We start from the raw sequence: 15,812 nt of genomic DNA, 5'->3' as shown, positions 1-15,812 counted from the left end.
AGGCCCCGCAAATGTTCATCCCTTTGTATATACTTTTTAAAAGCGTGGGATCAGGGCAATCCTTCCAATTTTGTGTTTTTTAAATGTTTGGCCCTTTTTTCCTTCAAAATCACAGTAGTCAGAAGCAGGTGGTGCTAGTCCCCGGGCTCCTGTCTGTAGGAACGTAAGCAGTGTCGGCCAAGCCCCTGCTGCTCTCAGAGGCCTTGGCATCCATGGGGCGGATGCCGGGGAAGTCTGATGACCCCGGCGCACAGGGTCCCTGCCCTGCCCGAGCCCTGAGGAGGAGTGAAGCACGACGAAGTTGCCTTGTGTGTGTACGACTGGGGGGGGGGAACGGAGAGAGGAGACATGGAGGACCCGGGTGGGGCCTGTGGATGGGGCGCAGACGAAAGGGTGGCAGGACTGAGAAGAAGCCGTGCCGTGAGAGCACCCACCACACAAACGAGGACTGAAAGGGGAAGTCGTAGCAGGCGTCGGTGTCTGCCGAGCGCCTACCAGCATGTGACAAACGCCTGTGGCGCGAGGGGCCTTGCAGAGCTGTGGCCTGACGTGCAGTCAGCCGGTGGGCAGCGCGGGCCGTCGCCGTGACTGTTGTCCTGCTTGCAGGGGCCGAGCCTGACACGGGATGCAGAGCTTCCTGAGGCTGCTGAGGGAGACTGGGGGCCGCGGACCACCCTCGGGAGAGCTGGTGACTCTCGCAGGCAGGCTGTGCCGGGACCTCCAGGATGACCCAGCCCGGGCGCGGCCCTTGGTCAGCGCCGTGTTGGACAGCCCGCTCCGCCTGCACCTCCTGGACAACGCGGACGTGGCCCTCGTGTGTGCCCGAGTGCTGGCCCAGCAGGAGCAGCACCAGGCCGCCTGCCGGCTGCTGGAGGTAGGACCAGTCTGTGAGGACTGCAGAGAGCTACAGCCCCCACCGTCGCAGACACACCAGAAACTCCCAGAAGTCGGCAAGACCCGGGGGAGACGTTCTGTAAACCCACCAGGGTAGTCCACTCTCCACGGAGTTCTAACTGCCTTCGTCGTCCGAGGCCAAACTACCCATGTAGGAGATCCGTACTGACTGGTGGTCCTGGCTTGGAGAGTTGGGATCCCAGTCAGTAAGACAGGCGGGCAGACGCAGGACCTCAGTCCCTTAGCTGCATGCCTGTAATTGAGAATGCAAACCAAAATTATCTTTGTCCCTCATCTGGTAGTACTTGGATGCACAACTCATTTGGCACTGACGTGACCTGACCTGTGTGACGTGAAGCCATTATGGTCGTTAGTCACCTCCTGTGACCGTTGTGCATTCTGCTACTTAAATACTGCTGTGTTCGATTACAGCATGCTGCCTGCCCCAGATGACACGGGGGCAGTGCACACTACATAGGACATGCCTGCATCACATCCTAAAATCGGAGAAATTCTGAATTCCAAAATACGTCTGGCTCAAAGGATTTCAAATCAGGGATTTGAGGGCCTGTTTTTTCCTCTTTCACCCCATCATACAGTTCATGCATAATTCATTTTGAGTTTACCTTCGAGATACTTAGTTCTTTTTTTTTTAAAGATTTATTTAAAAGATTTTTATTTATTTATTTGAGAGAGAGCATGAGCGGGGGGAGGAGCAGAGGGAGAGGGAGAAGCAGACACCCTAGTGAGCAGGGAGCCTGACGTGGGACTCGATCCCAGGACTCCAGGATCATGACCTGAGCCCTAGGTAGACACTTCACCAACTGAGCCACCAAGGCGCCCCGAGATACTCAGTTCTTTCAGTTTCCACTCCCTTCCCCACAGGCTGTGTAGTCCCGTCCTGTCCCCTTGATTTGTTCTTCACGGGGCAGCCAGAGTTGGCAAACAACAGGTGGGCCATGGTGTGCCCCTGAGCCCGTCATCTGAGCTTGCGTGCTCTCTAGTCTCTCCGTCAGACTCTCCCTGCTCTCCTCACAGTCGCCATGCTGCTTCCTTGCTGTTACTCCCAAGATGTTTCCCCGTCTTAGGACCTCAGCACGTGCTGCTCCCTCTGCCAGAGGCCGGAGCCCGGCTCTCTCTGCGGCTGGTGCCTTTCTTTCTTCTCAGCTTCTGCTGTAAATGTCACCCTGTCTGGGCAGTGCCCCCTTTATTCTCCAGTGTAAAGTCTTGTTCACCCTGTGGCTCCTTCCTCCGTTCTTTTGCTGCACTGCAGGCCCTTGAGGGAGGGGCCACCTCTGTTGTGCTTAGGACAGGATCCACGACACCTAACATAACACCTGTGAGTCAGACGGGCTCAGCTTTTCAAATCTGTCAAAGTAAACACACAAGGGAAGACACGGAGTTGTAATCTCTGTTGAGGCACTCAGGGATGAAGTGCTCCCAGGAGAGGGATTATAAAGTCAGTCTGGACAGTCCGTAAGCATCTCTGAGGAGCTGACGTGTAGGGGAGACCTGAGAGAGATGATAGGACACCACACCAAGAATAGGCACTGCCTGCCCAGGGCCACGCCCTGCAGCTGGCAAGGCTCCCTGTGGGTTCCCTGACGACTGTGCCTTAGGCTGATGCCAGCATTCTGGCAGCAGACTGCAAGTCCCAGCCTCGCAAAATGGGGGTCTTCTGTTACTGTGGAGAGAAGGCTGAATGATTGTCGGCACCTTGCTTACCAAGTGATCCTGAGAACGTTGGAGCTGAATGTGGGACCCACACGCTGACCGCAGGGGCTGTGTTGGGGAGGCCAGCACCAGGCATCCTTGGCCATCTCCGGACTCCGGTTGTGTGGACAGGCTGCACTGGACTGGTGAATGTGGTGGGCACAGACCAGAACCCCTTCATCCCTCTTGGCTCAAAATGCACTCACTGAGCCCTGAAGGCGGCAGCCCTGCTGGGTGGGGGAGAAAGGTCTTTCATGCAAGATGTGGGTCAGAACTTGAACCCTCAAATCCGTGGCTCTGTGGCTCTGCCTCTTGCGTGTTGTACGGCCCCAGGCTTGTCATTTACCTTCCCCTTGCCTCCTGCCCCTCTCCTGGAAGGAGTGACTGAGAGCTGCTTTGTGGGAGGGGTGAAGGGCTGACGGGACTGGGGTGCTGGCCCTGCGGCTCATGCCCTCACTGCCCGGCACCCCAGCCAGCAGCTCCTCCCGAGGGTCAGGTCGGGTTGGAGGGCAGCGCTGCAGGATGGGCAAGGGTGGCCGGGTCTCATCAGGGTTTTCTCGGCAGGGTTGCCAGGTGCCCGGAGGCAGCCAGGAGCTGGTGCAGCTCTGGAACGACATTCACTACCGTCTGGTCATGAAGCGGCTGGGCGTGGCCGTGCTAACCCCAGTCCAGAAGTTCCGCTGCAGAAAGAGGTACACCGCTCGCCTTTATTTGTGTGTGCTCCCTAGGACTCCCGAGGGATGTGCTGTCTCAATCCACAGAGGGGCTGCGGGGAAGCAGAGACGGGGGATGAATGTAGGGAAAGTCAGAAGAACCAGTAACAGTGAAAAGGTAACAGGCTGTGTATCAGCCAGGGTGTCAGGCACTGAGCCGCAGCCTCCACCCACCCAGCCGGACGGGGTGCATGCCTACCTAGCCTGCAGTGCGAGGAAGAGGGGCCGCGGCCTTCCAGTGAGGGCTGTACAGCGAAGGGGGCAGCAGGTGGACATCCTGACCTCCCTCTCTTCCTCTTGTTTTCTCCTCCCTTGGGAGATGCCCAGCACACGTGCCTTTGGTCCTCTGACTCCCATGGGCCTGGGTCTGCAGCACCAGCCCAGGGGCCTTTTACAGAGAGGGCAAGATGAGAGTGATGTCAGCATCAGACGAGATGTATGTGGTGCTCAGAAGACTGCCTGGCACAGGAGAGAGGCTGGGTCCACATTAATAGTACTTACCACATGGCCATTATCAGCACGAAGCAAACAGTACAACTGCTAATTATTGTTGTTCCTTCATCACCACTTATGGATGAGGAAACTGAGGCACAGAAATGTCAGGACTTGCCCAGGGTTACACAGGAGAGAGAGGTACAAAGCCGGGACTCCAGGCTAGACACGGGGACTGTTGGGCCTTTGTGCTCCACCTTGGCTGTTGCCCACTGACTGGAAAGGGCTGTAGATCTCGCTCTGGGCTCCCGGCAGCCCGAGGGGTGGGATTCTGGAGCCATGGGGCGTGGTTACTGGAAGAAGAGGTGGTTCCTTCCGGATCAGAGGGAATGTCTTTTCCTGGTGCCTGCCAAAGAATGAGATGTCTCAGAGCCCAGCAGCTCATCAGCCTTGGGGTCTTTGGGAGTGGAGTCACGTCCCTCCATCTAGTTGCTAATGGCCTGTAAGTGCGTGACTCGCGGACACGCAGCGTTTGTGAGCAGGCCCCTGACCGCTGGGTGCTGTGGGAGTTGCTGGGCATAGTCGCCTGGGCCCTGTTCCCCTGGCGCTGACACGGGGTGTGGACAAGGGACAGGAGAGAGGACACAGAGTAGATGCCTAGTTCAGGGCGGGGGAGCTGGACCGAGGATGTGCTCAGTAGAGGACGTGCCACCTTTGTTCTCTGTTTGCGTGGGGTGCCCCGAGCTCTTCGGAGCCGTGGCGGAGAGGCCTGCATGCGGGCAGGTGGAAGGGGTGCTGCCGGAGTTAGAGCCACGGCTGGTCCGACACCCGAGGCGGCGGTGTCCCCTGGGGGGGCTGGTACGGGAGCAGAGGCAGGACGCTCTCGGGAGTCAGCTTGTGTCAGGGCGGGTGTGCGCGGTCAGCCGACGGGCCAGACGTGTCGGAGGAGGTAATAAGCTCAGCGAGAGGTTTCTCCGCGAGATGCACAGAAGCGGGGCCTGCGGGGAGACTGGGGAGTGCAGCGTGGAGCTCCAGGTGGGATGCTGTGTGACCCCCACGGCCATCTGTTCGGTTGGCGTCCCTGCGGGGACCGATTTTCCCTGTACCGCCGTTTCCTGTCGGGAACAGCCCTGCGCGTGCCCGGGAACGTGAGCTGCGTCACCGCCTCCAGCAGCTGGGGCAGCGGTCCGCTCTGGCGCCGCCCTAGGGGCGTGCGGGTGAGAACGCGCTTCAGGGGGTGGCGCCCGGGCGGCATCTGCGACCGCGTCCTCGCTGCGCTTCCGCAGGAACCCGCCGCCGCGCTCGCTCTGCCCCGACGGCCTCAAGAGCCGGAACTTCCCCAGAGACGTCCGCCGGAAGCTGCACGACTTCGCCTCCGGCGTGAGCGCCAACCCCAGCAAGGCCGACCGGGTAAGAGCTGGGCACGCGGAGGCCGGGCCGCCCCCCCCCGAGCCGCCCCCGACCGCAGGCGACCCCACCCGGCCCTCCCCTCCCCTCCCCTCCGCCAGGGCGCGGGCGGCTGCCGCCTGCCTGAGCGTCCCTGCGGGCAGCAGCCCCTGATCCTGCGCACGCGGCGGGCCATCTGTCCCCACGCGGCCAGGCACGGGGTACCAGGGCGGGGGATTTGCAGAGCTCAGAACCTGCTGAGGCCGGGGGACGCCCTCCAGCGCAGCCCCGAGCGGGGTGAGGCTGCGCGGGAACCCGCGAGACGCGAACCGAGGGGGGTGGTTTTCTCCCGTTCCTAAGTCGGGGCCCGTTCTCTGCGCCCGCTTCTCTGCTCTGTCCAATCGGCAGAGCGCTCCCGTGTTAGCTCCGCCCACGTATTGCCCTCATCCAGTCAGCAGGACTTTCCCGGGTGGAGGCTTGTCCAACCCAGAGGGCGCTCCTCGCGTCGGCTCCATCCGGCACGTTCCCTGTCCAATCGGCAGAGCGCTCCCGTGTTAGCTCCTCCCACGTGTCGCCCTCATCCAGTCAGCAGGACTTTCCCGGGTGGTGGCTGGTCCAACCCAGAGGGCGCCCCTGGCGTCAGCTCCCTCCGCCACGTTCGCTGCCGAATCGGCAGCGCTTTGCCGGCGATCCCGGGCGGCTCTGCTCGCTGGGTTCAGCCGCTCGCGGGCCCGCGGCCCTCGGACGGCCGCCGCGCCGTGTCCCGTACGTCGGTCGCAGGCCGTTGCGCTTCCGGGCCCTCCCGTGCGCGGGGTGCGTCGGCGGGGCCGCGGCGCCCGGGCGGCGCTCGAGGCTGTGCTGTTTTGGGGCAGGAGAACCTGGCCTTGGAGACGAGCCTGAGCGCAGAGCAAGTGTACAACTGGTTCGCCAATTACCGGCGGCGCCAGAGGGCCCTTGAACGCCGTCCGCCGGCCCCGGACGACACGGCGGAGGACCCCGGCGCGAGGGAGAGGGCCCCGGGCCCCCCGCAGCCCGCCGGCCACCCCCGCCCCGGCCCTGGGGGCGTGCACAGGCCTCCGCGGCCAGGTGAGTGGCTGCGAGGGCCCCACCCTGCGTGCGACTGGGGATTCTTCCCGACGCCCGGCCCCTCGGGCGAGGCCGAGGCCGAGGCCGAGCTGGAGGCCCTGCGTTGTAGGGACGGCCCCTGCCCTCCCAGTCTGCACGCGCAGGACGTCCTCTTGGGAGCGAGATCCCTGCAGCGCACGGCCGGTGGTGGGGGCTCGGGATGGGCCCAAGAGAGGCTGCAGCGGCTGTCTCGCGTTTAGAGGTTACTGTGTGTCCCGGGCAGGAGGCCATGAGCAGACAGGGAGCGAGCCAGCCGCCAGGACTTAGGGGTTCCGACAAGACATTTAAGGGACAAAGGATCTTGTAGTAGTAACTACAAGCACTACTAGTTACAAGTAGTAGCTACAAGTAACTACAACTAGTAACACCCTCTTCCAGCCAGCAGGGCTGCTGCTAACCTGCAGGGAAGGAGGCTGGGGCTCAGAGCGCCAGCAAGCCTCCCCGCTGTCTGTTCGGCTTTCAGCAGGACGGGAGGAAGATGGGCCTGCACAGTCCAGGGAGACCACTCAGGGACCGTGGGAGTCGCTGGCCCTGGCCCCAGACTTTTCTGGAGATGAGACTCTGCCGAAGCCACTGCCTGCCAGGTACTGCCGTCCCCGCAGCCTGTGAGACCATCACCCTATTCGGTTTCCCCATCCTGGGTGGGTGATGAGGCCACATGTGAATGTTGGAGCTGACAGTGGGACCAGGTCAGTGATTGCTGAGAACAGAGACCTCTGTGACTCTGGGGTGGGGAAGCCCCTGGTAAGGAGTCCCCGTCAGGGACCCCGCACTTGCTGCCCGGAGCCCGGCTCACAGCCTGACTTCATGGATATATTGGAGAATGGGGAAAACAGAGTTGGAAAGAAACACATGCAAGCTTACTTTCTATAGCCAAACCCCAGCTATTCTGTCTTTTTTGTTTCTGGTGTTTTGTATTGTTTCTATGTGATTGAGTCGGTAACAGCTAACATTTCTTGAGTTCCTGAGTATCCACTAGGCACTGTCCAAGGACATTCCCTCACCTGGAATGAGGCATGAACCTGATGTAAGGATAAGGAAAGTGCCGACCATCAGCAGGACTAGGTCTGAGGGAGGGGCCAGGTTCCCCCCTTGTGTAACCATCAAGATGTGGACGCTTTTTCCATTTACCACTGTGACCTCAGCATCTCTCATGATACTCCCTGTGCCTGGCCCTTCCCATGCAGGCCGGCACTGCCCAGGTGTGTGAATGTAGGCAGGTTGTCGTGAGCTCCAAGTGCTGTGCTTTTCTCATCTTCGAGATGGGGAGGGCATACAAGGCAGGTTGTTGCAGAAATGACAGGGGTGGGGGGGTCACAGAAGCCCAGGAGCACCATCTGAGACACAGCGAGGGTGCAGTAACGAGTCTTTAAATTATTATCAGTTGTTGCCTAATATTCCTGTAAGATCAGCCATCATCATTCACACCACTGTTAAGGTCTTCCTAATCATTTTCTGCTTTTAGTGTTGGGGAACAATGCTTCATTGAAGGTCCTCTTAAATGAACTGCCCAAGTGTCTTAGGTTTCCAGTAATAGTATTATTATTATTTTTTTTAGTGTTCTGGAACCCTGGGAGCCGCGGGTGAAAGCGATGTGATTAGGGATGTGGTGGGCCCCACAGCCGTCAGTGGCTGAGTTGAGTCAGGAACCTGGATTCCCAAATGGGGCTGGAGTGTCCTCCCAGGCCCCTCTGCCCTGGCCTGAGGGAGTCTCTGCCCTCCAGGGGATGGTGTTTGCTGTCTTTCCCAGGTCTCTGCAGGGTGGTGAGATGTACCAGGAGGGGCCTGGCCATAGTCCTGCCACTCTCCCCCACATCTGCCCAGGCCCTGGCCTCTGTCCTCTGACTGCTGGCAATGACATGCTGGACCCTTCTATGGCTGCCCCTGAGTCGTGGCTGATGTCCCTTGCACTGGCATCCTCCAAGGAAGTTTCCTTCCAGACTGGGCAGCTGGTCCGTGGCCACGGGCTGGACCTCATGATGCGCCCTGCAGATGCCGCTGTGGCCGTGTCCATCACTGCCCTCAGTGAGCCCAGCTCCACAGGTGGGTCCATTCCAGACAGACCATGCTCTTCTGCACAAGGTACCACAGCTACTTGGGTCTCATTTGAAGGAGCGTGGGAAGGGTCAGCAGTCTCCACTTTCTAGTTTGCAAAGTAAAACGTGCGTATGACTAAAAGTAAGACAGTGAGGAAGGAGTTGAAACGAGACCACTGCCGCCCCTGCACTCACACTCCTGTCACCACTTGCTGCAACAGAGGACAGCTAAGCGCATCTCATGACTGAAGTATCATTTCCTCAGTTTCAGCTTCGTTATTGTGGGGGCTGTAACTTCCTCTGAAGAATATGTATTTAGGTATATATTTGTCTACCAAATACAAAAGCATCTTGTGACATGTTCCCTTGTAAGGACACTGGCAGCATCGATTCGCCCGTCACCTAAATTTCTTAGTTTTCTGCAGTTATATCTTTACTTTCTTGGGATTTCCAGTTGTCTTCCTTCTTTCTTATATTACCTGATTTTATCACATCGGTAACTTCTTCCAGTTTTCCAGGTGTCTCCTCTAAAGACTGGTGGCTGGGAGCCCTCCTTCCCATTTCCACCCAGGTGATGTTTCCCTAGACCAGGTGCGGAGTCAGCACCCCAAGATCGCTCCCGTCATTGCCTCTCTGGTTTGGGTCAGTGTTTCCTGAATTGCGGGTCTTCTGCTGTCTTCATTGACTTTGTTATGTTTGAGAACATCTTCACTTAACAGTGCAAGAAAGGGGGCTTGTGAGATAAATTTTTTGAGTCCTTATGTGCTGTGAAATTGTCCTTAACCTGCCGTCACATTTGATGAACAATTTGGCAGGGACAGAATTTTGAGTTTAAATATTCTTCCTTAGATATTTGCAGATAAATTCGTATCACTGTAGCATCTGATGTTGATGGCATCCTGTTGGCTTCTTTGCAGATCGCATATTGTTCCTTTCTTGGAGTATTTTTTTGTTTTGTTTGTCTGCTTTGAGTCTGGGTGTTCTGAAATTTCACAATAATGGTCCTAGGTGTGAGTCTCTTTAATTCACTTTTCTGTTAACCCTTTCAATTTGAAGAAGATAACAATGTCTCCCCTAAGGTCTGGGTAGTTTTTGGATAACGGTCCTTGATAATTTCCCTCTCCATGTTCTTCGTTCTCTTTAGAGCACAAATCTTATGATGATTTTGGAAATCCTGGGCTGGTCTCCCCAGATGCTTACCTTTTTCTTATGTTTGTCTTCTTTTTCATTGTATGTGCTTTGGGGGTGTTAAAGTTTGTCTTTCAAAATTCCACTTTGACAGTTATGCTTTAAGAGAATTCCAGGCTGTTTTTTTAATTTGAATTTTCCTTTTGTTACAGATTGTGTTACTTTTTATAGATGCCGTATCTTTTTTTTTTTTTGAGTATTCTCAGTAGGAGTTTCAAAAAGTATGCTTTGTTGTCTGAAGGCGGGAATATTGGGGCTGTGGATTCTGGCCCTTCCTTGAACAGAGAAGGATGAGGGGTCAGAAAGAGGGAGAGCCTGCGAGACTCACTGCTCTGCAGACAGCTTTTCAGTTTGATCATATTGGTCTTTCATTTGTCCATGTTTTTTTTCCACTGTCAGAGACCTACGTTTGCCTGTCCATATTTCCAACAAGGCTGGAGTGGGGCGGTCCCTGGCCAACTTCACACGGGGACAAGGGGAGCTGGTCTTCACACCAGGTCCAGCACATGTGAGGGGTGACATTCTGTAGGAATTGGTGAGCCTCCCTGCCGACTGACTGCCTGAGCACCAGGATGTCACCCTCTGTCCCTTACTGCTCCCTCCCTCCCAGCCTCCCGCCTTAAGATTCTCAGGACCTGACCTATACCCCACCTTCCGTTCATATGCCCTACCAACATAGGACTGTACTTGTGTCCTGGGTCTGCAGACCTAGGGACATTTCTCTCCCACTAATCACCCCTCCCCTAACTCTCCCTTTGTTCTGGGCTTTTGGCTTCTTGTCTTTCTCTTGAAGGAAGAAGATGTAACCCAGTGATCTTTTAAATTTTAACCAGAAATGCTCAAATTAGCACTAAAATTGTATTTAACGTATCTCAGAGTATTTATAGAGTTCTGCAGAAAAGAGGAAACAGCAGAAAGTGGAGGTGGAATCACGTACCGAATGGTCAGGAGAGTTCCTTTGGTCTAAGATTAGGCCGCTGGCTGGCGGACAGCAGGGAGGACAATGTGCGCCCGGCCCAGCTGGCCTTTTGCTTTGTCCGAGGTCAGGGATTCTGACGCCTGGTGGACGTCTTTCCTTCCTTCACTCTGAAATGTTTTCGACCCAGAACTGATCAGATCTACCATGGCTTATCTCTAAGAGTGAAAGGTATACAGGGATCTCCTCTGTAACGTCTTCTGTAGAGAGAGGGGCAAGGGAAGGTAGCGATACCTTGGATCTCTGTGAAATCCTGGTGAAGCCTGAGGTGAAAGGTGAGAAGGGACATGGCCAAGCCTTTGATGAACTGGCAGCATGAGACAGACGGAGAACTTCTCACACTGCCGTGCTGCGTGGGGGGCTGGTCTGGGTGCTGAGTCTTTGGCACTGGGGGCTGGCATAAAGTCTGGGTGGATGAAGCAAAATTTGAAGTCCTTAAAATTTGACTTAAAAAGGCCGTTGAGATGAACAGTTGTGACTCTTCCTTCCTGAGCAAGGGAGGCTGAGGCTTGGGGCTGGCCAGGCTGGATGCTGCTTCTCTCCGTGGAGGTCTCAGTTGTGCTCTGTGTGGGCCATGTTCTGTCCTCCCAGCACCAGGTTGTGGAATTTGTTTTTGTGTAGGATTCGCTGACCCACCTGTTGGCAACCCCCCGAGCATGTACCTGGAGGAAGGTCCAGGCACCAGCGGTGGCCAGGCAGCACAACAGGCGGGCGGCTTCCTGGCGACACAGCCTCCCGAATTCCTCCTAAGCCAGAGGTGAGCCACGCAGAGCCATGGGCAGGGTATTGCTGGGTTTATAGACTTGCTGCCTCACATGTGCAGATCGAGTCCTTTTCTTACGGGTTTCTGGAAAACACATGATCAACCCCACCCTGCGTCCAGCAGAAGAGGTCGGTTTTCCTGGAGACAGAAGAACACCCAGCGGTGTCAGAGCAGATGGGGTGTCTGTGTTGTTGGCAGTGCTCACACTTTGCCTGTTCCCCAAGATCACCCTGGATCCCAAAGCCACTTTTTGGCATTTTGTTTTCCCCAGACAGAGGTGGTCTGAGTTTTTAAGCCGCATCACGATCCTGATTGTATATTTCAAACTGTAGCTTGAAAGGTGCTTGAGAGGACTGTGAATAGCCCAGGTGCTGCCGACTCCAGCTGTGGGGGCCAGGACAATAGGCCAGGAGAGTCTGGAGGAGTGTGAGAAGGCGGGGGTCCTCTGGTGGACAGGGAATCTACGATAGGGGCCGCCAGGACTAGGTCCACAGCATTCATAGTCTCCCCGGTCTGGGAGCTGAAGGCCAGGTGCCCATCGAGGGCAGAATTACAGGGCAACGTGTGAGAGAGAAGGGGAGCGGTTCCTCAAGTCACACGTTCCGCTTGCTGAAACAGCCAGAGGGGGAGAAAATGTGGACTTTGCAGGTGGACTCTCTTTTCCATTCATGACCAGGAACCTGGATGGAGCAAAGGCTACCTCCAGGTCCCCTCATGGCCACCTCACCCTTACATTCCAATGGCCCAGATCATCCTTGCTCTGATGTGATGACCTCGAGTCCTCCTCTAACAGTGATTCATTGGGCATTGTTGGCATTCAGTGAAGCACCGTGTTTAGACGGTACAAATGGTAGTTTCCTGGGTGCACCTTCCATACCCTCCATGTGCTGAGTCACGTAGATCAGTGCCACCCCCGCCACCCCCAGGACTATGGATCTACTTTCTTTGGCTGCATTTTCTAGAATTCCGTGTGAATGAAATCCAAAAGTTTTGAATTTTGTGGAGAGGGGTGGGTCTAGTTTCTTTGGCCCTTTCTGAGTCCTTTGGGATTTTCCCCTGTTGCTGCGTGTTCCAGCAGTGCGTTCCTCTTTATTTGTGAGTTCTGTGCCTTGATGTGGTTGGACCATGGGGTTCTGATCCGTCACCTGTTGGTAGGCATTCCTGAGCTCCCAGGTTGGGGTCGCTCATGTGAGCATTCCTGGATGCGTGTGGGTTCGTGTCTCTGGGGTGCGAAAGCACCTAGGAGTGGAATGGCTGTAGGTGTGTGTTTGCCTTTTTAGGGAACTGCCAGTCTGTTGTCCTGAGTGGCTACAGCTTTCACCTTCCCTGCTGTTCCTGCTGGTGCCCCAGTTTGATCGTAATGGCCTCTTGTCTCCTCACACCCCAGGCCTGTCCCTTCTTGACCTCTTCAGGTTTCCGTCTGTTGGCCCCTTTCTGTGAGCCTCTCAGGTGCTGTCTGCCTCACCCAAGCCAGCTGCCTGAGGTGTCACACAGGTCCCTCCAGAACCTGCACACCGGAGGGGCCCCGTGGGAGGACACTCTCCTTGAAGAGCCTCTCGCACCTGGAAGGGCTGCCTGTGTGCAGAAAGCGGTCAGGTCATGTTGCTCACAGGGTGGACAGTGACCTGGTGCCCCCTTGATGTGGAGCTTGTCCTGACGTCTCTTTTCCAGCCCCCTGGAGTTGGCACCGGGCCCCTCCTTCCCCAGCCCTGTTTCTGCTGTGGACCTGAGCCAGCCCTTGCCTTCCACCCAGGTGAGACCCTACCACCAGGTACTGTGAGTGTCCCTCATAACTCCCGGGTCCTCAGGTCATACCTTTGGACTGAATAAACCAGGCAAAGGTAACAAGGGACGGGGATGCCTCAAGGCTGGACGTCAGTTGAACGGGACCTGGGAGGTGGGTGCCGTGGGCTTGTGTTTCTTGCTGAGTCCAGAGAGGGTGGGTCCCGGGGTTAGGGGTGCCGGGGTGGGAAGGTGGAGTCAGGCAGAAGGTACTTCTGTGTGTAATGCTGTGTTGGCTTTCCAGGTGCAGTGGCCCGATGGCCAGGCCTCCAGCGATGCCTTCTGGGGAGCCAGGATGCTGCTTGAGCTTTCTGGGGGCAGCCTGGGTTGAGATGTCCCTTTGGGGTGTCCAGCCAGTGCCCCTAGGGGAGCAGGTGTGGACGTCTAGCCTTTCAACACATGTTACATAGAGCTTTATTCTGACTGAAGAGAGGACCCCAGAGTTCCTTGGGGGTTCCGGAGAGAAGCATTGAGGCTGCGTAGCCCCCTGCCGTGTATGAATAGTTTGGTTGGCAGCTCAGTTTATCAGAGGAAGCATTTGAGAAGCGCTCTTGAGCTCAGAAGCCCAAGGGGTCTGTTTCACTCAGGCAACGGGAGATTGTGGAGTCAAGCTCCTGGGCAGGTTCTGGGCCGGGAAGGCCTTTCTGGAGATAGCACTGCTGTCTACCCTCCCTGCCCTGTGACAAGGCCAGACTTCACCTAGTTAGGCTGATGAGTGCAGCATGGGCAGTGTTCTGACATTTCTGTGTCTTGGGGGTGGGGGGCTCCTACAGAGGCCGGTGTGGGTGGCATGGCTCAGGCAGGGTGGGACAGGGTGCATTTTCCCCTAAGGTTGTAATTCATTGTGTTTGTAAAAGTTCTATTCAATTAAATTACAGTTCAAGGTTCAGAACTTTCCACTTTTACTCACTTAACCACATCTTGGACACCTGTCCCTGTCGGTCTTTTGCCTTTGTGTCTCTGGCTGGCCGTTGATGGTGTGAGTGTGACTGGTCGATGCATCAGCACCGTGTCGATGGGATCGTTTCTAATGAGTCTGTTTTATAGGCAGCATCGCAGTGGGCCTCTCTGCCCTTTGCCCTTTACTGACTGCGTTGTTGTGGGAAAAGAGTATTGCCCTGGTGCCAAGCTCACAGGGCCCCAGGGGCCGTGTGCAGTGTGACTTCTGATGTGTATGGCCCTCTCTGGCAGGGGTGATTTTGACGCTCAGGACGGTCGTGTCCAGGGGTAGGCCCCTGGTGCTTGCCTTTCCCGCTGTATCAGTTGACAGTCGTGTGCTGAGTGGTGCGTGGGGTAGACAGGAATGAGCAGGCCGGCATAGTAGTTGCCGAGGGGATGGAGTGAAGTGAGAATCTAGGGTGTGGTGCTTGAATGGCAAGACGCTGGGAGCTGCCTGAACGGGGTGCGTTTGAGCTGAGACAGTGGCTCCCCCTCCCCTTGCTCTGTAGACCTGGACCACCAAATCCCTTCCTCATCGCCGCGGTGGCGTTGCAGAAGCCCCGGCTGTGAAAGGTGCTTCCTCGCAGGGGCGCTCACTCGCGTCCCATTCCCTGGAATCAGGAATCTTTTAGTTGTCAAATATTTCTTTATTGTGAAACAGTCACAAACTTAAAAACGTTGGAAACAGAACACGTGTTTTCCTTTCATGCTTTTGAGAGCGAGTTCCTGAGCTGATGCCTGTACTCCGCGGATGTGTTTCCTTCAGAGAAGCAATTCTGCGTTTCCCGGCTGCGGTCGTCAGTCAGGAAGTGGGGCTGGTGCTTCACCGCCTTCCCCCAGACCCTGTGAAAGTCTCATCAGTTGTCCCAGCAACACCCTAAATGACATGAATCCCATCACATAGTGTGTGCTGGGTCCCTGGACCGTCTTGTTGCCACTCAGCCCACAACAGGCCCCGTCTTCTCCTGGGCTTTAACGACTCTGACACTTTGGAAGGGTTCAGGCCAGTTATTCTGTAGAATGTCCCCCAGAATGGCCATGTTGGAGTCTCCTTGTCATTCAGGAAATGCCTTTTTGAAGCAGGAATATCCCGGAGCGAAGCGAGGCTCTTACCCTGTCCCCAGACAGCACGTGACTGTGCTCGTCCTGGTCACTTTGTCAGGGTGTTTGGTGCCAACCTTCTGCACTGCAGAGTTACTGTGTTGGTGTACTTTGAGCGGTAGTGCAAGCTGTTCCTCATCAAGCTTTCTATTGACTCGTGCATTTCTCTGCTGTGCTTGCGTCTTCGTAACTCACGAACACGTTACTACCCTAGTTCTGGCGTCAGAATGGCACCAGCAGTCACCAGGTGCACGGCCATGAAGAGTCGCTCCTCAGCCTTGTGTACCAGTCAGCCGAGTGGTGATTTGTCACTCGGCGTGCTTTACCTGTCGCCGTGGGAAGCACGTCCTGCCCTCAGTCACTCACAGTTTGCGTAAAATATCCCCACAGTTGGTAAACACCGTAGGGAGGGTTAGGGATTAACACTGGGCCGTGATGGAAGATGCCGCCCTCTGGCCTTCCCTGGAGACGTGCAGAGCTCCAGACCCATCCCAGTCTTGGCCTTTCCTGAGCCGCAGGGAGGTCCCTATGTGTGAGGTGGTCACGGCCTGAGACAAGAGCCTCCTGGCCGGCTGTGCAGCCACCTCCTGGGTAGCTTCCTTCCCCTTCCCTTTACAGACACCAGGCTCGATCCTGAAAGTTCCAGAGCATGGACTCAGCCAGCTGGATCGTGTCCGTTTTGTGGCAAATGGACTGAAGTCTCTGGAGCTGACTGTCAACTGAGACTCAGGCTCCTATGGAGGGCCACCTGTGCGGTGGTCAGA

The 15,812-nt window shown here is 56.3% G+C and overlaps 1 protein-coding gene and 1 long non-coding RNA gene across 10 annotated transcripts; one reads left to right on the top strand and one right to left on the bottom strand.

The window, feature by feature from the left end:
* The first annotated feature begins 610 nt into the window (after window positions 1–610).
* On the top strand, window positions 611–13,897 carry ANHX (anomalous homeobox). Of its 5 annotated transcripts, none has more exons than XM_034637859.1 (9): window positions 611–874; window positions 3,172–3,299; window positions 5,039–5,162; window positions 6,011–6,224; window positions 6,730–6,847; window positions 8,014–8,306; window positions 11,085–11,220; window positions 12,898–12,979; window positions 13,253–13,897. In XM_034637859.1, the coding sequence occupies exons 1-9, from the start codon at window positions 626–628 to the stop codon at window positions 13,337–13,339; spliced, it is 1,431 nt and encodes a 476-aa protein (XP_034493750.1). In that variant the 5' UTR covers window positions 611–625; the 3' UTR covers window positions 13,340–13,897. The 5 variants fall into 5 exon arrangements, with proteins under 5 accessions (XP_034493750.1, XP_034493749.1, XP_034493753.1 ...); XM_034637858.1 differs by having other exon boundaries at window positions 6,727–6,847; XM_034637862.1 differs by lacking the exon at window positions 11,085–11,220 and having other exon boundaries at window positions 6,727–6,847.
* Window positions 1,620–5,520, bottom strand: LOC117795103. 5 transcript variants are annotated; one of them, XR_004618921.1, is made up of 4 exons: window positions 5,393–5,520; window positions 3,520–4,955; window positions 2,620–3,373; window positions 1,620–2,262 (listed from the first exon to the last, which is right to left on the bottom strand). It is a non-coding gene; the product is annotated as an uncharacterized LOC117795103 (long non-coding RNA). The 5 variants fall into 5 exon arrangements; XR_004618920.1 differs by lacking the exon at window positions 5,393–5,520 and having other exon boundaries at window positions 3,520–3,708; window positions 3,822–5,043; XR_004618922.1 differs by lacking the exon at window positions 5,393–5,520 and having other exon boundaries at window positions 3,520–3,779; window positions 4,010–5,043.
* Window positions 13,898–15,812: the final 1,915 nt, after the last annotated feature.

Source organism: Ailuropoda melanoleuca, chromosome 12 (genome assembly GCF_002007445.2).
Source record: "Ailuropoda melanoleuca isolate Jingjing chromosome 12, ASM200744v2, whole genome shotgun sequence".
Taxonomy (NCBI): Eukaryota; Metazoa; Chordata; class Mammalia; order Carnivora; family Ursidae; genus Ailuropoda; species Ailuropoda melanoleuca.
The sequence above is the reverse complement of the archived record's forward strand: the minus strand, read 5'-3'. Positions and strand labels throughout refer to the sequence as shown.

Bases quoted from the DNA above. Each gene is read 5' to 3' on its own strand.
- ANHX (XM_034637858.1), top strand. From the start codon at position 626: ATGCAGAGCTTCCTGAGGCTGCTGAGGGAGACTGGGGGCCGCGGACCA. The intron at 5,163-6,010 runs GTAAGAGCTGGG...GTTTTGGGGCAG, and splicing joins ACCCCAGCAAGGCCGACCGG to GAGAACCTGGCCTTGGAGAC. The intron at 11,221-12,897 runs GTGAGCCACGCA...TCTCTTTTCCAG, and splicing joins GAATTCCTCCTAAGCCAGAG to CCCCCTGGAGTTGGCACCGG.